This window comes from Nanorana parkeri, unplaced genomic scaffold (genome assembly GCF_000935625.1).
Source record: "Nanorana parkeri isolate BGI_ZX_2015 unplaced genomic scaffold, ASM93562v1 scaffold6, whole genome shotgun sequence".
Classification (NCBI taxonomy): Eukaryota; Metazoa; Chordata; class Amphibia; order Anura; family Dicroglossidae; genus Nanorana; species Nanorana parkeri.
In genome coordinates this window covers 4,584,369-4,606,499 of record NW_017306274.1, presented here as the reverse complement: position 1 = coordinate 4,606,499, position 22,131 = coordinate 4,584,369, and the positions used below count along the sequence as shown (strand labels likewise).

Genomic DNA, 22,131 nt, shown 5'->3' with positions numbered 1-22,131 from the left:
CAGGCTTGACAGGTATAAATTATATTATTAAATCAATAATTCACATTCTGAGTGGATAACTGACCCATGCATAGACTTCTGATGATTGAACAAGCCAACCAACCCACTTGTGTGCCAAGTGGCCTGAATGGACGTTGCTCTTGTAGGACGTCACCATGGACATATGCACGCAATTCTCATATAACCACTTCTGTCCTTGACGCTATATGGGCTTAAAACGCTGGAGCCAGAAGTCCATCTGTGTCAAATTTGGTCACTGCCATGGGCAGCCAAATCTGTTTTGGATGAAGCCACCCCTGTATCTAAGATCAAGCTGGCCATTGTGTAGCCACCATTATGTTTCTGAGAGCATGAAAGTCCTCCCACCATTCTACTCTCTAAATTTAAACTAGAAAAACCATTAAAATCCCAAGTGTTGAAATATATAATATTGTATTACAGAGCGCGCTGCATATTGGGTGCACCGGAGAGTCATTTGTTTTACAGAACACCGAGATAGTTAAGATCAAAGCCTAGAGCATTAGCATGTGAATGCCCAGTCTAATAATTGGCACAGTGGATGGCCGGGGTTCATGAGAGATCTCCTGTGGCGCTGGTGGCAGCCCCGGAGCACCACCCCGCCCAGATTACTGTGATGATCACATATCATCCAATGCCGCTCTGTGCCGGCTGAGGCGAAACTAAAGAGGGTTTGTGTTCTCTGAACTCAGATGGGTTGGATGTTTCTGGCTCTTCCCAGCTCTCATAGATTTCAGTGCCGAGCTGTCTGGTTGTCACGTTCTCTGAGCTCCCGGGATTCTCATTTCTCCAAGAATTCCAAAGCATCCTTATCACAACTTATGGAGGAGACATTATCTGCTTCATGGTAATCATTTCCCCGACTGAATTGAGTAGCAGCTGAGATTGGTGCAATCTTTGTGTTATAAATGCTTTTGTCCATTGAGCTTGGTTAAAATTTCCCATTGACTACTGCAGACAGAAACTATTCATGATCACCGCAATCTGACTTCTTTGTGTTTTTTTGTTCCCGCAGGCGTATGAATGGGCATTGGAAGGAATGCGTGGACTTGCCACCGTCAGTTTGGACGACTGTAATTCCCCGGAGCTGTGTACAGGAGCCATCGAGAGTCTGGAGAATTACCAGCTGCAGCATCCCGAGATTGCGGAGAAGAAATTCGAGGAGATGAGGGAGCTCGCCTATGAGCTGAAAAGCGACAAGGGAACCAAGCAGTGGAAGTTTGCATGGTCAAAGTGCCAGGAGGCCAGACAAGTGTTCGAGAAGAAACTGGAGGCGGCGCTCAGGGCTAAAAATGTACTGATTGGGGAACAGGCTTCTCCACGGTCAGTCTTACATAGGAGACGCCTGGGCAGTCTAGACCAGAAAGTGCATTCAGAAAAAAGCCCAAATATGTATCTCCAGAACAATCCCCTCAGCTCCCCACTCTGTGGCAGGGAGAGGAGGCTGGGCAGAGTTCTCTGTAACCGACCAGAGGTTGGGTATTCCATGGAACAGACGCCGTACAGGGCAAGCTCCTGCTCAAGTGGCAGCTCCATTGTCTCGGCAGATTTCCGAGTTCGAAAAATGTCTCTTCAGAGCATTCCCGGTGAGGATGTAAACTCGGAACTGTTCCACCAGGTGCCTTCCGGGTCCTCCACCCCCACCCCAGCTCGACCCATGGGGCGAAGGTTACTGAGAAAGGCTCAGAGCTTTGACCTTCCTGGAACTGACGCAGGGACTCACGGATGCCAAAGGAGACTGAGCGAGCCCGCTAGGCGAGGGAACACCGGAGTCTTCATTAAAGGCCTGGAAGTGAGCAGCACCGAGCATACAGACCGGACGTGCAGTCCTCGACAACCCCTGGACTGGTCAGCAGAGAGAGTACTCAGTGACAGGAGGAGCAGCGTCTCCTCGGCTGATGGGAGAAGCCGTACCAGGTATAAAGTCTTACAGTGACATGCTTCAGCTTTGTTGTATCATGTGTGTTCAGTTTTCTAGGAAGCTCATACTACAGTCATGTTGTTGGCTGCTTGTGACTTGACGAGCCGTGTCTGAACACAAGACGACTTCATATAAGGATACTGGTGGGAGGTAGAAGTCAGAAGCAAAAGCTCTAAAATGGCATATGGGCCATAACTGTCATGTACCCTTTAAAGGCATCATTTAAAAAAGGGATCCATGCAATTGAAGCATTAACCCTTGCAATGGGACTACCCCCACACTGCAAGGGTTAATTTTTCGATTGCCTGGAGTTCTCCTTTAAACCTTTTTAAGCTATGGATAGAATGGGGAAGGTTTAGAACCAGGATCTAGCTGTATTGCTGTGTCCCCACAAAGGTGATATAACATCTAGTCCTAGTGACCATTCTTACTGAGGAAAGAGACCTAAAAGTCAACATTTTCCAGTTGTCACAAGGAGTTCCACTCACTTCCTGTTGTGTCCCTGTAACAGGAAGTGAAGGCTCCCCAATGCGAGGGATGGGGGATTTTAATCCCTCTATGTTACAAAGCAGAAAATAAGTTTTGGTTGGAGATGAACCCTAATCCTGCTTTCCATGTCATTGCTAGCAAGGCCACAGTGCCAGCCAGTTGTACCATCAGGGTTCATGTGTTTTCATGGCAAAGAACATTATTCCACAGCAACCAATCAGAATCGGCCTTTCTCTGATATGACTTCAGTAAATAGAGATCTGGTTGGTGGAAGTCCCGGTGTTATCATTGCTCTTTGTAGTATGTTACTGAATTGACCTGATAGATGGGATTTATCATCACTGCTGCATCCGCCAACACGGTTTGTTCAACCCAAGACCAAAAATGTGACATGTTGCAGGCAGCTCACCCGTCCTTCGGTGTGTCAAAGAAAAACGGCATTGATTAGATTTACATTAGAGCCGGCAACGCATTGTGATAAGTAGATGGTGGGTGCAATGCTCTGGATCCTGCAGACTCTTCCTCCCAGCCCCTGTCCATACTGAGGTACGGCCTTTCAGTAACGTGGACAGGAGGACGTATCAGTGGCCAAGAACTCCAGTGACGTTGCTGCACTTTTCCTCCATTAAGAACAAGTCTCTCGTCTCCAGGTGCAGATGGGACTCGTAGTCTCTCCATTCACAGATCCTGTATATGGGTGGCGCGGCTATGCGGGCGATGTAACCACATTTCATAATACACCCTAATTATGGGTGTCACGTGACACATGGTTAGAAAAGTAAACTTGGCCTTTAAGCCAGATGGCTTTGGCTCAGAAGCTCTTCACAAGATGGGAACTCCCCATTGGGGGAAGCGGTCACCCAAATCTGAGCAGTCTATGGGGAGAATTTATCGAAACTTTAGCAGACAGAATCTGAACAGTTGCCCATAGTAACCAATCAGCTTCTCTCTTCAGTTAAGCTTTGAAAATCGAAAGAAGCTGATTGGTTACTGTGGGGAAACGGCTCCAGATTCTGATAAATTCTCATCTATGGATAGTTAAGCCAAAAGGAGTCCCGAATACACGTTCCAAAGGTCGAAAAGTAATGTATTGGTTCCGTAAGCAGCAAACGGGAAGAAAGGAAAAACAGAAGGTGTGCAACGCGTTTCAGAGGTTGAACATTTCCCCCCATAGCCTCTGAAAATAATTGTAAAACAAAAAGGCATGCAACGTAAATAGTTTTTTGTGCTCGGGGTAAAGATCCTGGAGGTAGCAATCTGAGCCAGGAGAGTCCTCAGTGAGTAGAAGCCTTTTGTTTTTCCCGTGTGACGCTCACAGAAGCATATTTCTCGACTCCTAGAACGTCTATTTGGAGCGCTTTTTGGCCCAACATATAATAACATGTCTGTCCTCGGGTGACCGCGCTCACTCACTTCTACTATATCTATGGAGGATCAGCAGCATGGCCACCCTAGGACAGAAAGTGTGTTGTGACTACAGAGCACCTCCTCCACCTCATGTCTGTCCTCGGGTGATAGCGCTCGCTCACTCACTTATATCTATGGAGGAGCAGCAGCATGGCCACCCTAGGACAGAAAGTGGGTTGTGACTACAGAGCACCTCCTCCACTTCTCATGTATGTCCTCGGGTGATAGCGCTCACTCACTCACTTATATCTATGGAGGAGCAGCAGCATGGCCACCCTAGGACAGAAGGTGTGTTGTGACTACAGAACACCTCCTCCACCTCTCATCTCATAGGGGAGAGGTCTTCTGAAGTCCACAGAGAGAACCGGGAACAATGCAAACTGATAAGAGTACAGCGCAGGAAGTTATCAGCTCACAGGATTTGTGGCAGGATCAATAGGTCTTCCTTTTTTCGGATAGAACAAATCCCGGGACAGATATCGCTGGTGTTGGCTACTCTGTGGATAGAACTATAATAAAACCCTTTCCATGGGGCTAATAAGAGAAGTTCATTGTTCGGGTTACATGCGCTGGGTGCAGAGAACTGCGGCCTGCTCCTATTTAGGGACATAAACAGCAGGAAGCCGACACGAATATACTGATGTGTTACTGGAACTGGTTCTCCAGACTTGCTGTCTGAGCGATGTAAAAATAAAATCTGTCAGAATTTGCTGCGCCGCGTCTGCTGGCTGTGCGCTGTGCGAAATGTGCTGATCCCGCCGCACTGAGCACAGTCTGTCTGACAGGCGGGGGCAGAAATCCTAAAGATGAAACTCACTTTTTAAAGTAGAACTCCAGCCAAAACTTTGATCAGATACAGCGCGCCAAAGGGTTTTGTATCACTGGCGGTCCATGGTGGAGATTTCCCATTGCTTCCTGTCCCAGAGACCTGACAGGAAGTGAAAGGAAATCTCACCTTTTATAAGCTTACTATTATTGATTACAGGTATTTATACAGTGCAGACGATTTCCGCAGCGCTTTACATACTGCACATTGATATCAGTCCCTGACCTGAGGAGCTTACAATCTAAGGTCCTGATTGTACATGCATACAGGAGCCAGCATGTCTTTAGCGTGTGGGAGGAAACCGGAGTACCCGGAGGAAAGCCAGCACAGGGAGAACATGCAAACTCCTTGCAGATAGTGACCTGGCCAGGATACAAACCAGGGACCCCCAGTGCTGCAAGGCAGAAGTGCTAACCACTACGCCACTGTGTTGCCCAAGTTGTCTTCCATGGAAGATTTCCCATCTAGTCCTTCCATACTGCATACACACCTAAAGGTTTCATTGGAACTCCAGGGAAAAAGATTCAATTAAAAAAGGAGCTTTTGCTGCAGCACTGACCTTCAATCCAGAGCTGCCCAATAACCTCCAAACCACCCGCCGCTTTTCTCACATGTTTTCCTCCACTAGATGCTTTTAGATTTCTTGGATGAAAGCCAGCATCAGCATTCAACCCACTTCCTCTGATCCCAGGTTGTCCTGGACCTTCCCCAGCCTGTGACGGAACAGTGAATGGAAGGTTAATTTGCCCTGTATGTATGCATGTGAGATGGGGACCTTAGATTGTAAGCTCCCTGAGGGCGGGGCCTGATGTGAATGTGCTGTATGTAAAGCGCTGCGTAAATTGTGGGCGCTGTATAAATACCAATAATAAATAAATGTCTAAAATGTTTACTGTTTTCCCATCTAGTAAACTGCGGCACATCATCGACGAAATGGTCTCCACGGAGAGGGAATACGTCCGGTCGCTGTGGTACATCACTCAGAATTATTTCCCTGAGATGGATCGCTTGGATCTTCCTCAGGATCTGCGAGGAAAGAGAGGCATCATCTTTGGAAACCTGGAGAAATTATCGGATTTCCACAGTCAGTATTTCCTGAAGGAGCTGGAGAGTTGCTGCAACCACCCGCTGAGGGTCAGCCACTGCTTCCTCCGACATGTAAGTAGCACGGAGCAGGCTATGTGACGGACCCCCGTACTCAGGATGAGTATGTCCGCCGCTGTCTTCTTCCTTGCTGAGGAGATCTTGCAACCTGAAGATCCTTAGCTCCCAGTTTCCCCAGTCACTAGCCGAGGCTTGAGTGCAGGTGAAACAAACTCTGCTTTATTGAGCAACTGCACAAACTTTTATACAGCAAGTGATCAGATCAGATTATAATCCCATCACATCCACCCTCCCCCTCCCAGACCATCGGTCTGCTCAACACCACAGGTGTCCACCTGCTAACGAGCTCCAGACAGCCATAGCAGGAGCCTGGCCAGAATGTCATTGTTCTGAGCTCCCTCAGAGAACAATGGGAGATAACGGGGGATGGTGCTGATAGTCTTTCCATAACCAGGTCACACAGCATAACGCACTCAAACATAACTCAACCCCAATACACATTTAACTTATAAACTCATCACCGTGTCGTCACAGGCTACAGCAAGCTTATTCTGTCTTCACCACTAAGAGCCAGGTCAGGCCTAATGCACTGGACGCATGGGGAGCAATGGGCAGGGATGGTGACACTGATTTGGATTTCAGTGCTGCACAGGATGCGTTGTCACCTCAAACAGGAAGTTGGGAGTTCACTCTATTTCTGGCAGATCAACAGCCCTGTTTAAGAGTAGATCTGGACAACACATGCACACTCCCCCCATGTTTTGGTATAGTGATGTCCAGGGGTTTGGTGTGAACCAAGGAATTCACCCAAGTGGGTCAATCATAGTTTTGCACAGCCTTAGGTGAACTCCTGGGTTCCCACCATGTCCCTAATCATCACTATTAAAGTGGCGAAACACGGGGGAGTGTGCATGTAGTGCACAAATGTACTGATTTCTTTTTTTTTAATGCCCAGGCATACACTGTACAATGTCCTGGCAATTGTATGTTGCTAAAAACATGGCAGAGGTTAGCGTTCCCCTTTTAAGTGATTTATTTTGTCTTTTCTTCCTACAGAAAGACCAGTTTGGGATGTACGCCTTGTACAGCAAGAATAAGCCAAGGTCGGATTTGTTACTTGCCAGCCACGGGATTATATTTTTTAAAGTAAGAGCCTTAAACTGCCTGATGACCCTTTGTACTTGCTGTACCCCGATGTCTGTGAAGGTTCCCATTCATCCAGGTCACATGGTATCTGTAAAAAATAAATCAAAGCAACTGGACTTGCTGTATTTTTTCTGGAAGACATTTCACATGTTATCCGACCAGCTTTCTCAATTTAGAATGAATTGTCGGAATTCATTGTCAGAATGGTCATTCTGAATTGAGAAAGCTGGTCGGATGACCCGCTAAACATCTTCAAGAAACATGCAGCAAGTCCAGTTGCTTTGATTTATTTTTTACAGATCTAGTCCTGGATGTGATGCGGATTCCAGTTGCCTTTCTTTGGTAGTTATCGAGTTTTTTGTTTCTGGTTTTGTTTAGAATAAACAGCGTGAACTGGGAGACAAGATGGACCTTGCTTCTTATCTGCTGAAGCCGATCCAGCGTATGAGTAAATACGCCTTACTCCTGAAGGATCTGATCAAGGAGTGCGGAGAGGCTCAGGAACAGGAGCTGCAGCATCTGAAGGCTGCCGAGGAAATGGTTAAGTTCCAGCTTCGTCATGGCAATGACCTTCTAGCCATGGATGCCATACGTGACTGCGATGTGAGTCCACATGAGAGCTGAATAGCGGTGACATACATACCGTAGTTTGCGCAAATCTTCCATTTTCATGTTGTTGTTATTATTATTATTATTATAGATATTTATATAGTGCCTGCAATTTACGCAGCACTTTACATAGTTGCACATTCACATCAATCCCCGCCCTTGAGGAGCTTACAGTCTGAGGTCCCTATCTCACATACATGCATACAGGGCCAATTTTTTGAGAGGAGCCAATTAACCTTCCAGGATGTCTTTGGAATGTGGGTCAAGAAACCAGAGTACCCGGAGGAAACCCACACAAGCACAGGGAGAACATGCAAACTCCTTGCAGATAGTGTCCTGACCAGGATTTTAACCTGGGGACTGCAAGGCAGAAGCACTAACCACTACACCACTATTTAACTAGTACACACCGAAAAAGGGAGTTGTGGGTTGTAATACTTTGCAAGGTTCTGTCAGACTCTGGCCATGTGCATGTCAACAAGAGCAGGAGGATGATCTCATGAGTGTATTGCTGCTCTTTGACCAATCAGCATGCTTGTGGTAGGAAGGTATTCCTTGTGACATTCAATGCTTTTTCTTATAACAGGTAAACCTGAAGGAACAAGGTCAGCTGGTGAGGCAAGACGAGTTTACGGTGTGGCTGGGGCGCAAGAAGTGCCAGAGACACGTCTTCCTGTTCGAAGATCTGATCTTATTCAGCAAACCCAAGAGGATCGAAGGCGGCCTCGATGTCTATATCTACAAGAGGTCATTTAAAGTGAGTGAAGCGGGTCTCCCTATAAATCAGAGTTGGATATTAAAGGTTTACTTTGCAGAGCCTTGTAACAATGTTTGATCACGAGAGCATTCCATCCCTCGCAGACGGGATACTAGGTAATAAGAATGTCTGTCTGATAACAATACAGAAATAGAAGGAATTCTCATAGCAGGATCGGCTTGTGGAAAGTCATGAAATCATTTAGAACTTCTGAGAAGATACAAAGTATGGGGGCAGAACTCGGTGCGATGTCCTATTTTTATAGCTCACGTTCTCGCTCGGCTCCAGACGTTATCTGAGTCTGTTATTTTTGCACGGCTATTTTTTTCTTTCTGCCATTAGGATCTTGCTGTGCGTGACCATTATTTGTTTCTGGTTGACAGACCGCAGATATCGGCTTGACGGAGAATTCAGGAGACAGCGGGCTGCGTTTTGAAATCTGGTTCAGGAGACGTAAATCCAATGACACGCACATTCTTCAAGCAAGCAGCATGGAAGTCAAGCAAGCCTGGACGAGTGACATCGCCAATATCCTCTGGCAGCAGGCGACCAGAAATAAAGGTGTCTGTCTATGCATTTATTTATATTGAGCACCGTGCATAGTTGCACATTCACATCAGTCCCTGCCCTCGAGGAACTTACAATCTAAGGTCCCCATCTCACATGCATACATACGGAGCCAATTTAGACAGGAGCCAATTAACATTCCAGCATAACTTTGGCGTGTGGGAGGAAATTGGAGTACCCGGAGGGAACCCAGCACAGGGAGGACATGCAAACTCCTTGCCAGGTGTTCTGACCTGGATTCCAACTGAGGACCCCAAGGCAGAAGCACTAACCACTAAGCCACTGCTCTGCCTATTCGTGATATTGTTTGGGTGTCCTTCAAGTGAACCTGTTCTTTGCACTTACAAATCTATATAATAGCCCCCTCTTGCTACATACCTTCTGCCCCCTCTTGCTACATACCTTCTGCCCCCTCTTGCTACATACCTTCTGTTCATTCACCTGTTAGAGGATAGAGAAATGCCTGTTCCATCTGGGTATGGGGGAGCATGTGACTTTCTCTGCTAACTAGATAGGAGATCCTTGCGGCACTCCTTACCGGAATTCCCATATGAATATAGAAGCGGGTGCTTAGAGTGACGCCGCCAGCAAACTGATAGTAGTGGAAAGTCACCAGCACACCAGGCCGATCAATAGAGCAAATAAGCGTCCATTTATTGACGTATGCCATCTCAGGGTCCCCTTCATCAGGCTCGGAGGCTTCATCTCTCAGCCTGATGAAGCCGTGTCAAGAAGTGTGGCCTTTGTATTTCTTGAAGTGGCTCTTTACTCAAATAAGGATACTACTATCCTGCCCATGTTGCTCCATTAAGGTAACAGCAATGCATAATATACCTTTTTGTTGTCCATTGAGGGACACATGAATTCTTAGACTGTGGGGTTATTCTGCCACCTACAGGAGAAATGGACATTGGCAACAATGAATTGGCCAGCACAAGATAACCCCGCCCACAACCATCATGCCTCAGTTCTTGACAGTATCCTCAGTAGATGGTTCGTGTTTTCTTCAGCTTTGCTGTTCCCTGTTTTGCTTCTGAAGTTTTACCAGCCGGGTATTCGGGCCTCATGACGGCTTTAAATATTCGGTATGTCGGATGGATTATTGATCTGTTTTCACTTCTTGGGCCTGTAAGCCTTTTGTTTCTGTGCTGCCCATCCCTCTGTTGCACTTTTTTGGGGATGTCCTAACAATCTAAGAATTCCTGTGTCCCTCCATGCCTGAAAAATAAAAATTAGGATTTTTATTCTCACCTTAAAATCCTTTCCCTGGAGTCCATTATGGAACACGGGTCCCTTCCCCCCATGTTTATTTGATGCTCTCTGTACTACTTTGCTATAAAACTGAAGCGTGCTGGTTGTGGGGTGGGGGTTATCCAGTGCTTTTTTTTGTTGCCAGTGTCCACTTATACTGTTGGGTTTTATTGCTGCCTACAGGAGAAGAATTCCTGTGTCCCTCAATGGACTCCGAGCAAAGGATCTCACAGCGAGTACAGAAATCCTATTGCAGAAATGTCTGCTCCAGGGTACCTAGGAGGTTCGTCACATGGCCTACAGCCTGAGCTTTGGTCATGTGACCTTAGCTGATGGGTAGGATCTGATTTGCAGGTAGAGCTGCTGATTGGCTAATTCTCCCTTTGAGCAGTAATCCCATAAAGAATGCCTAGGCGTTTGTTTGTGTCAGTAGTCTCTGTATGGTCTCAGAACTGCCTCTTCTACACATGGTCCTGGTTTAGGGGAGGTGACCATAACTAAGAACACATCCACATTAAAGGAGAACTATGGGGAAAAGCCCTAACCCCATAGTTCTCCTTTTTAATAGGTGTACTGTAAGAGGAACAGGGACCACGAGGAATTCCGGGGGTTGACCAAGACTCATGCTGGACATCGGTGCATTCCATCATCTATAGAACAGCGGGAACAACTTCCTTCATTGATTCTCATTGTCATATTTTAGTTATAATTTAGTTGTAAAATGATTTTTATATTTAATGAAGAATCTTCTTCCCCACAGAGGTCCGGATGCAGGAAATGGTCTCTATGGGTGTAGGGAACAAGCCGTTCTTGGACATAAAGCCGAGCGACGCAGCCATAAACAACCGCGCTATAGATTACATTATGAAAGGCCGAGGTAAGTCGCAATATTCCCTCCACATCTCTAGTATGTGGGGAAGGCTGTGCATATAAAATCCAAGGATGAAAGAGAAACGCCGCCAGTACAACTTGATCAAATATGGAGAGTTATTTTGAAGCTGCTGATATTTTTCCTGGCAGGGAGGAAATCCACAGGAATGCTTTGTACTCGATGTACTCTATCACTGTTATTAGTTAGTAGCCTGTGTTTAATTCTGTGTTTTGTGTTCATACATCCCACGGCTGATGCAGTGTAAGGAGCAGGTCATACTAGCAAACCTGTGACTGGTTACAGGATCACTAAAAACTGCAGACAAATACTGACCTGCTTCTGAGCGTCTCCATCGCCGGGAGGATGAGCTAGAGCACGGGTAGCCAAACTCCGGCCCTCCAGCTGTGGTGAAACTACAAATCCCATGATGCATCGATCTCCGGGAGTCGTGGCTGTGAGAATCTTGCAATGCCTCATGGGATTTGTAGTTCCACCACAGCTGGAGGGCCGGAGTTTGGCTGCTCCCGAGCTAGTCATTGCTTCCTGACAGAATTGCTGCATAATGTTCTTCACCAGAGAGGGAGCAACACACGGAAGTAGATATTTCACTCCCCAGTTTAGCCCCCCAATTCTGTGGATGCCGAGTTCCCACTATAAGACCACCAGACAGTCTCAAGAGTGCGGAAACTTTTTTTTTTACTAGTATTCACAAACTAAAACCTAAAACTGCAAACGTGTTTAGGGGGCTCAAAAAGGCTTTTGCTGATTCACGGATTCTGGCTGTACCCTATGCAGCAAAACATTTTATTTTGCATTTCAAGTACAGGAGATAAAACGCAAGGAAACAACAGACACAGGAGCAAAACAATTCTAGTTATTGTTAGAGGTGCACCAAAATGGAAATTTCAAAAACAAAACGGAAATGAAAAAAAATGTCAGGCGGAAACTGAATTTTTTTTTTTATTTTAACTTTTTCAAAAAAAATGTATTTATTCATTTTTATTTTTTACTTTTAGGGGCTTCTGGGAAATATTGGGGTCTAAACAGAACCCTTATATTTCCCTTTTAAAATAGAAAAAGAGATTGAGGATGCAGGGTCTGCAGTCCCTGTTATAAAAGAACAGGAATCCTCTATACCAGTGGTGGCGAACCTTGGCACTCAAGCTGTGCCAAAACTACAAATCCCAACATGCATCTGGCTCTGGGAGTTATGTCTGTGGCTGTCAGAGCCTTGCAATGCCTCATGGGACTTGTAGTTCCAAAACAGCTGGAGTGCCAAGGTTCGCCAACACTGCTCTATACTGAGTGTTACTGTCCATTCATAACATGAGGACAGAGTATGGTTACTATAACCACAATCATGAATGAACAGGAAGTGATGTAGATGACTTCCCATTCATTCATAATTGAGGATACAGTAACCATACTCTGTCCTCAATTATCTACAAACACTCAGCGATCACTGATCACCGACTGCTTGTACCCGCTCTCCTTTCTGTGTCAGTGAGCAAGCGAGCGGAGCTCAACCTGCTGTGACTACCCTGGCTGTTGCCGCCCACACCGTTCTCCTCTGATCTGTGACAGGAGGCTGAGTGGTGTGGGAGGGGGACACAACAACCCTAGGATAAAACATAACAGAGATGGAATGTACGAGCAGCAAAGTTAAAAGGATAAGGATAAGAAAGAGTAAACGGAAAAAAAAACAGAAAAGGGCTAAACCCCCTCTCCGTCTGAACACCAGAAGGCCAGCCACAGTCTGAAAAGTTGAGTAGGGCTTCCCTTTAGCGACCCCATATATTTCGTGGTGGTAGACCATTCCTTCCAGTAACATCAAGTTTTCCAGAACTGGTCATTAATCCCTCTGGAAGAGGCCACCAGATCCTCCACTCCTTCTATCCCATTGATCTGGTTCAAATTCATCGGAATGGAGGGAGGGCGAGGTTGTTTCCACAATGCTGGCATACACCTACGAGCCACATTAACGAGGTGTAGACTGATTTTCTATGATTTGTGCAATTTTTTCATGGTTACCCATTATGTATAAGCCCTGAAGCAGTGGGAGGTCTTTGAGCCCCTGAAACGCGTTGGCTATTCTATGTTGACATTTGTGAACCAATATTTAAGCTTGTGAGTTAATATGAACATTAAAGTATTTGACGCTCTTGTTTTGGTGCTCTTATTAGACTTTATACATGTGAAGCTTCAAATCTGAGCCCCCTTTTTGAGGGACACCCCGCCTTTTTTTTCGAGAAGAGCCTTACAAGAGCTCCTGTGCCTCATCACGATTGGACTGATCTACTGATAATTTGAATCGAGTGCCTTGTTTCTACTTGTTCACATTCTCATCAGTGACAGGAATGTTAGTAGGACAGGCCCTCGGTGCAGTGATCACAGTGCAACGCCCATAAGGGCCAATCAGAAATGGCCGGTACTGCAGTAAAGCGAGATAGATTTGGTGTGCTGTTTATTAGACGTCCACCATTGCTCTATAAGGCCCCGTTCCCACTGCGCGATATGCAAATCGCGCGTTTGTCGTGCAATTTGCATATTGCGCGATATCGCGAGCTTTGCCGCGCGACATCGCGTTCAAGCTTGCATTGAGCAAGCTTGAATTGCGGCTAAATCCGCTTCAAAAAGGGTCCTGCTGTAGCGACACACGACCCGCGACAGCAGGACCCTTTGCCCCATTGAAATGCATTGGAGCGCAATATCGCGCGGTAATTTGCCGCAATATCGCGGGAATTACCGCGCGATCACTCAATGTGAACGGGGCTTTACTGGGGTAAGGGTAATTCTCTGTATTCTATTGGACTGCACAGTCATATTTAGAGACGCTGCGCTACTGTGATAGGAAAGTGGAGGGACGGCTATGGAAGTGGAAGGTTGTTGGATAAACATTGTACTACTTCTGTGGTCTTTAGGCCAAGATCCAGGAGTAAATGGTTCCTTCATAAATATAACCATTGTCTTGTCTTCTAGGGGCCAGAACTCGAGCCTCCATTGCCGTGTCATTGTTTGATCACTCGGACCCTTATAAAAGAACCCAGGCACCCACCACTTGTACCTCTGTGCCTTCTGCCTCATTGTTGGGACCCCTGAACCTGCACATGTATGTAAACCAGACCCTTCTGCCTGGAGTCCTTTCTGTCAACCGGCCCTTTGAGACCAGCAGCTGCCTGGAGGAAGATGAGCTGGAGAACGAGACGAGCTGCAGCCAACCTTCCATGAGTAGGTGGTGCGGTGTTATAGCTTCCATTGTGTACCTTGTAAAAAAACATCGAGACAGTTCATGTCATTCTCTGGAATACATAGTCGGGAATTTATCAAAACTGGAGCAGACAAAATCTGGAGCAGATTTGCACTGCAGCCAATCGGCTTCTCTGTCTCATTTTCAAATCTTACCTGAGCGAAGTGATGAGAGGTGCTGATTGGTTGCCATGGGCAACTGCTCGAGATTTTATTTGCTCCAGTTTTGATAAATTCCCCCCATAGTCTTTAGAAGAGTGTCTCACCACCGTGCAAGCAATGCCGGTGAGTGCGACAGATTCACGTCCATGTCAAAAACATGATTGGGTTGCAGAGATAAGCCAGAAACGAACGCAGATTACTCCAGACTGGTCCTACTTCCCGCCAATTTCCTTATCTCAGAACTGCCGGTATTTCTTCATGAATTTGTGGCAGCCAGGTACTTGGTTTGATGTGACGCATATTCATAATGAAGTTTGCGCCACTCCTCTAAATGCTGCGATAACCAAAATGTTGTCTTTTCTCTCCCGTTCATTGAAGGACACAGGCAACAGATCGTAGATCCTGAATGGTAGGGTAACATCGCCACCTGCAGGAGAAGGACGCTAGGCACATAACTAAAGACCAATTACAGCCTAGGGGCGGACCCTGCCGGTGGCCAAACCCCCCACCTGCTGACAAGTCCCCAGTTTTTTGCCTAGCGTCAGGAGTAAGGAGCTGAAAATTTTTCTCTGAGGAATTTTTTTCCTTTCTTCCGTTTGACTGGATTTTCTTCTAGCAAGTGTCCCCAGGGCGACAGGCTGGATGACTGTAGATCCTTGTAGTCTCCCCTGGGTGACCGACGAGCGCATGCAGACTCTGCTACGGTGGGTCGGCTGCGAGGGGTGGTCCTCCCCGACGCCTCATGGGATTCGTCCCGGGAGAGGGACCTTTGACCGGGGGCTCCGGCCCACCGGTCGTAGGCTGTAATTGGCCTTTAGTTTTGTGCCTAGCGTCCTTCTCCTGCAGGTGGCGATATTACCCTACCATTCAGGATCTACGATCTGTTGCCTGTGTCCTTCAATGAACGGAGAGAAAAGGATTTTACGGTGAGTACAAAAATCCTATTTTTTGACTCGCACTCATTATCTTCTTTTCTCCAGCTACAGAGAGTTCCGAGTCTTCGCAGTGCATGTCTGGCGGTGGCTCTAGTGGATCAGACAGCGGCTGTGTCTCTGGCATTCCCCAGGATAATCTGTCGGAAGATGCCGCCTCTCCCTGTGACGCTTCGGCACAATACACCTTTCCAGAGAGACGGAGCAGTTCTGGCGTCATCTCCCCGGCGGTGGAGAAATCCAGGTTCCTCAACAGACAATACATCTCTGCAGTGAGTACTTTGTGATTTTGGATTGTTGTAACACAGATGTGGTGCAGGTCTGAGGTAAACCCATTCATGGTGATTGTGACGTTGTTCAGAGGAAATGTATAGTTTTTTTGGGGGGTTCTGCCAACTTAGCCATCAGCATGCATACTCATTACCCAATCATCGTGAACATATACTTGTGCCTAAAGTTGGAGCGCTCTCTTGCTGCTTTCTAGAATAGTCCGGAATACCCATTTCCATCATGTGTTCTTGAATGTTGATCACACTACATGTGTGCATTTTAGGCAGAAACCTTAAACCTTATTCCTCGCTCTAGCAGGGCTTCCACCATGCTGTGTGACCGGTCCCCTGAAGCCTCTTTGGTGCTCTGGCTGCAGGTCGCACTCTGACATTAAGTACAATGCGGGACCAATAATCCTGCATTGTACATGAGGCCGGTAATGGTCCGCCACAACCTGGAGTATCAGCGACAAGAGGAGAGCACCAGAGCGAGCTTTACATCCTAAGGCTGTGACACACTGCACGTGGAGCGGTGGTGCGCTGCCTTCGCGTCTAGTGTCGTGTAAATTTCTCTCCGGCACGTCAGCTTGCATAGCTGAGCGTGCCAAGATGAAAAATGTCATCTTTAGCCAATCGGCTCGTGCGTATAAACCCGTGCATCAGGAGGCTAAGTCCAGTCGGTTGTTACGCGCCATCCGATTGGCTGAAGGTGCTCATTCATCTGCCTGCACTCAGCTCACACACTGCACGCGACCCATATAAGTGTAATTAATGAGATATCAAAACAGGAAATCCCCACCTTCACCTTCTCATGGTCCAGTCTAGCTGTTGTCATCATCACCTCCCTGATCATCACTAATAAATGAATGAACAGAAATAATGAATGCAATGAGCTCGATGCTGTCCTAGGGCAATGTAGTCCATTTGCAGCCAGCGTTCCTTGCATGAATTGTGTTCTAGAATTTGAGGTCGGTGCCTTTTTTGTATAACATGTTGGTGTTGTGGATATGTTTTTAATACTGCTGTACCGTATAATCCTTCTCATCCCATGGTGGCACCATGTAACTGTATAAAATGATTCATTGCTGACCGCTCTAACACTTGCAAGTCTAACGACTCACTAATAGCTGCTTCTCTCCTCAGAATCAAAGCCACATTTCCCTCAGTCCTTCCACCATTGTCTGATCTTCCTCCTAATACCCGTATTCCAGTAAGTGCTCCTCTTCTGCTTTTATCTTACTCATATGATGTCCCCTACGTGGACCAGAGTCTGTGTGTTGTCTGTTACCATTACTGAATCTTGGATCTGTGCTGCTGGTGAACCGTGCAGACTCCATTTTTGCACACCAGTACGTAGGTGGTAATATAGGAACCTACCAGAATAAACCCGGTCATTATGTGTAATGGCTTGAGTGGAAGGTATGTGGTGGTTATTTGGCCTTGCCCACAAGGGCTTTAGCTTGTATATGGAGCAGTGTGCACAGCAAGGTTCAAACAGCTTTTGTATAGAAACTTTTAGTTCCGCTATGGGGATATCATACACTTCTCTATGACTATCATTCCTGTCATTTCCAGAGCCAGGGCCTTGTGTTTGATAAGCAGATGCATTGTGCTTTGTATATCAGTTTAAGATGCTTCTGAGATCATTCAGAATACATTGACCGGGCATATGACCTGCTGCAAGCTGCTATTACATCCCCATAAATGGAAATGAATGTTACTTAATAAATCTGGAATGAGAGGAATGGATTAACTGAATATCAGTAATAAGAGGTGGTTGCATAACACTCGCCTTTTCATTGAAATTTTCATCTATCCATTGAGCAGGCTTGGGGTGGAACAGTGACACCAAAAGCTACAGAGCTGAAGAAGAAATGATGGGTGTCACCTATCTTGCTGCACAGTGTAGCTGGGGTGGGGTGTCCGATGTGGCAGGGCAGACTTACAATTTAGCTGTGTGCCTGGGACTCTGGATTTAAATACAAGGTGATGACTTAGCTGCCATGTTGTGTATGGTTTACGTATCTTCCAATGACCCCTCTTCTTCCTTTGTAGGTATGACCAGGTTTCCGGTTGTCGGAGATTTGCCCGATATGAATTGCGGCCGCCTCCTCTGGCCCCCGACTACGTTTCTATGTTCTAACCGCCTCGTTAGCGACTTGTTAATGTGTAATATTTCTCTATTCCTGTATATAGTTTAATATACCAGCAGACGCCATGCTGTACGGCCTGCTGATGAGTTCTCCTGTTAAGCTGCACAGTTTGTAAAGTTTATTGAATAAGACATTTGCAAGATTTGTATTTAATAACAGATGTCCTTTTACATGTTGAACTGGAATTTGACGAGTGTCTTATTTTGTTATAGTTTTTTTTTTTCCCCAAACTAGAAATAATTTATTTACTGGAGATAATCCTTAAATCTGAATAAACAGATTTATTTCAGTTCTCGCAGATTGGACTTTGTAGGTTATTTAGTGACCCGCCATACATTCCAGTGTTTGTGTTAAAGTGCCCAAGATGAGTTTATATTATTGGAAACGCATATATGTGTCTGTGGGCCAGTCCTTGACCTGCCAGGCCGTGGAGTCAATTGTCTAAGACTGGGTTCTTGGACCTTTGCCACTGTGATAAATCTAGGGCTGCAACAACTAATCGATTATGAGAATAGTTGGCAACTATTCTCATTATCAATTAGTTGGTTGTGGAGGGAGGGGGAGATGGAGTTTTTTTCAATTGCAATTTATCGAAAAAATAATTGGGCAACTAATCGATTATGAAAATAATTGTTGGCTGCAGCCCTAATAAAATCATGATGGGGCATACGTGAGATTGTGCATTGGTTTATATGTCTTGATTGCAGTCTAATGTTTATGGGTACTTTAAGCCCTCATTCACACAGGTAACAATTGGCCCGTACAGATTCGTGCACGGCCGTATCAGGCAGCTCCCGGAAAGGACAGGTGCTGTGTGTGATTATATGCAGCAGGGAGTACGGTCGCATACTCCCATAGAGAAGGACGGGTGCTGCTGGGTACAAATCACACACAGCACCTGTCCTTCCCGGGAGCTGCCCAAAACGGCTGTGCACGCCGCACGGATCTGTACGGGCCGCCCCTTACCCGTGTGAATGAGGCCTAATGTCTTCTCATGCTGGGGGAGAACTTCCCTTTGTAGCTGAGTGCCTCTTCCTGTAGTGCTGGCTCAGGTTGTGAACCTACACACAGACACCATGTATCCATTACAGAGACAAGGCAGTCTGCTGCAAAACAGAAGTTCTGCCCAGCATGAGAAGACATGAGGATTTAAAAGGAAGAGAAGGGAAAACAACCATGGATTACAGTAAGGCGCACATTACAGTATTGGTTTATGTTAAAAACATCTGAGGGTTTAATGTCACTTTAATGTTTATGAACTCAAAGCAAAAATGTGCTTTGCGCATGCACGGTTCACAATAATGTCCCCCATCCTTAGCAACTTTTCCTTTACTTCCCAACCCACGGCTGCCAGGAGTGAAGAAACTACATAATACTTCTGGTATGCAGGAGCATAGGACTTGTTTCTATTTCTTTCAGGATGGTAATGGTGGTGATTGGCCTCGTGCCATTACATGGGACCTGGAGTGAGTTCTTAGACACACAAAAGCCCCAGCGAGAGGGACTCACAACTTACACAGGGCTTCCTTTCCTCACTTCCAGTGGCTGAATGGAACAGCGGGGTGGGGAGGAGGAAAGAAAGATAATTGTGTGCTGATGGGGAAGTGGGAACTAAACTGATAGCTGAAGGGAACTGTAGGCATCTAAAATAAGATACCTTCACCTATCTTCCAGAGCACTTGGGAACTCCAAAACCTGGGATGTGCAATATGCAGATATCTCTCCCGCCCCCATCACACTTTTCTTGCTCCTCAGACTTACTGACCCAATAGTACTCACTTTTCAGCTGCAGCCAGATATACAGATTAACCTCCCTCCATTTTGGGACTTGAGGGGAAGCCCTAAGAAGAAAACTAGAAAGGTACATGCACACTTGTGTATATGCCTGCTGACTCTTGTTTCCAGGGAGCCCAGTGGACATAATGTAACCAAATATCAACTTTTGGTTAGCTGGTACTGAGGCACAATGTCCAGAGCACCTCCCAATAGCGTCAATGAGACATTCGTGTAATGGGCTAAGACTGGCCATACATTGGCAGATTTTCGTACAGTCATTTGAAATCAGAACATTCGATAATGCCATCAGAGACCTGACCAAATTACATTTTGAATGACATTCAATTTTGGAACGGATGGAGTTTCCTGAAGGAGAACCACATTCATTGTTAGAGGAGCGGGAAAATGTTTCTCCAATGAAATTCTGCCTTTTATCGTCACTACGGCAGAAAATGATCGTTAATTTGACCCCATTAACTATTAGAAAATTGAATGCCCCAAAAACAGATTCTTTTAGATGAAATTCTACTGGTGAAAGTTGGTATATGTGTACGGGATCCTGATACATTCCAGCACCATGTGCTTCCTCTGACACCACACAAAGACTTTTCACAACAAGGTCAGGTAAATGTTCTGCAAATACGTTCTAACTATAAAAAGTATCTTCTTAAAGAACAATGACATTTATTACACACAAATATCAACCTTGGCACAACCAAATAGCAGTCAATCGGCTATTAAATCTCCTCTCATTAAACAGAACTGAACTCTCCCCCTCTACACCCAACGCTGATGGACTTTACAAATATTAACATTAAGAAAACTTTAACACATTAAAAACATGAACCCAACTTAACTGTTGTGTCAGCTCAGGAATTTCCTTAGGATGCAGCACAATGAAGACTTGTGACAACGCTTCTGAAGCATTACAGTAATGCACTGGCTGAGTCTCTTGGCGTACGGCAGGGTAAGCTGAAAAAATAAAAACGGTGCATTATACTTTTTGCTCTGCCTAAAAACGGTAAAGGAATTGTATACAATAGGGATGCACCGAAATGGAATCTTTGAGACTGAAACCGAAAATAAAAAATGTCAGACGGAAACAAACGTTTTTTTTCTTCAACCTTTTTAAAAAGTTTAAGAAATATTACATTTATTTTTTTTACTGTCAGGGGGGCTCTGGGAAATATTAGGAGTCTAAACAGACCCCAGATATTTCCCTTTTGAAATAGTAAAGGAGATTGAGAACACAGAGTCCTCAATCTCTTATTCAGCAGCCTCTGTTATCAATGAACAGGAAGCCTCTATAGTGAGTGCTCCTGTTCATTGATAACTTGTGGATATAGTATGAGTTACTATGTACGCATATATGAATGAACAGGAAGTGATGTAGATAACTTCCTATTCATTCATAACTGGTACATAGTAACTCATACTATATCCAGTCACTTACGGTAAGCGGACAGCTGTCACATCGGCTGTCACAGGAGGTAGAGCAGGTTGGTGTGGGAGGAGAGCTCCGCTTCCTGTGACAGAGTTCTCCATCCTGATACAGGAGGCCGAGCCGGGAGGTGATCGCGGCCTCCTCAAACCTTCTGTCCTCCTCGCTGCGTGCCGGCCGGTACATCAGAAGGCACACAGACCAGCAGCCATCAGAGAGGAGAGAAGCACAGCATTTTCGTCCTCAGTTTCGACCGTCATGGCACTTTCGTCATTTTGACAAAAGTGCCATTTTTGTAGCATCTCTCGTATACAATATAAAAGTTTTCACATACATGGTATCATTGTCCTCTCACAGGTATATATATAAAAAAAACTTTTAGTGTGTGTGAACCATGATGCACATATACACTGTAAAACAACACACCTTGGTTATACTGCATCCTAATGCACATATGTGAGGCTTGGTAAGGGCCTAGTCATAGTGAACGGGCTACCTGAATTCTTAGAGTTCTTCTTTCAGCGAGCCATACTCTCTACAAATTTCAGCTGGTTCTTGATGAGCCGGCAGACATTCATTTACTGGGTGGCCCAGTCGGCACCTTTCCACTCAGCACCCTTTGATCAGAAAGTGAAAGGAGCTGTCAGAAAATCTTTTGTGTACAGTGACGGCAGCCAATTAGCTGCCGTCACTATTGGGGTATGCAGTGATAGGAGATTCATCCATCCACACTGTTTAGCGTGGACGGAGGAATGTTATTTTTTTGTTTGTTCAGTCTGCAGGTTGAACGAAAAAAGTATGACCAGCTTTTGGGTCTTATTGCCCCACTACAGCGATTCAGCATCAGCGATCCTGATTTTTAACCAGTTGCGAGTAGATCAGACCCGACATCAATGAATCGGCATCAATTTATGCAATTATGGTTCCCTGGAAACATGAACTGTGCAAAGCAAGGTGCTCTACATTCCCAAATACTATGAAGTGTATTGGGGTTGTGGCGGTGCAAAAAGTAAGTGTGCAAGCATCTGTGATCCCTGACTGTATACAGAGCCCCCTGAGTGACAGTGTCCCCTGAAACCAACTACAGAGCACACAGTGTCCACTGAAATCAACTACATGTCATTTACCTGGCACAGGTAACTGTATAAGGCTGGACTCATCCAGAATAGGCTCTAGAAAGATGGTA

At 45.8% G+C, this 22,131-nt stretch overlaps 1 protein-coding gene across 1 annotated transcript in view; it reads left to right on the top strand.

Moving 5' to 3' along the window:
- Window positions 1-18,020, top strand: part of LOC108784200 (puratrophin-1-like) — an 88,374-nt gene extending 70,354 nt beyond the window's left edge. Inside the window, exons 16-26 of the mRNA XM_018552945.1 lie at window positions 1,034-1,935; window positions 5,570-5,819; window positions 6,822-6,911; window positions 7,290-7,514; window positions 8,107-8,277; window positions 8,661-8,838; window positions 10,856-10,972; window positions 13,946-14,194; window positions 15,355-15,578; window positions 16,719-16,785; window positions 17,631-18,020. Coding sequence (XP_018408447.1) covers window positions 1,034-1,935; window positions 5,570-5,819; window positions 6,822-6,911; window positions 7,290-7,514; window positions 8,107-8,277; window positions 8,661-8,838; window positions 10,856-10,972; window positions 13,946-14,194; window positions 15,355-15,578; window positions 16,719-16,760 — 2,448 coding nt within the window. The 3' untranslated portion in view covers window positions 16,761-16,785; window positions 17,631-18,020. The remainder of the gene's footprint in view (window positions 1-1,033; window positions 1,936-5,569; window positions 5,820-6,821; window positions 6,912-7,289; window positions 7,515-8,106; window positions 8,278-8,660; window positions 8,839-10,855; window positions 10,973-13,945; window positions 14,195-15,354; window positions 15,579-16,718; window positions 16,786-17,630) is intronic.
- The last annotated feature ends 4,111 nt before the right edge of the window (window positions 18,021-22,131 follow it).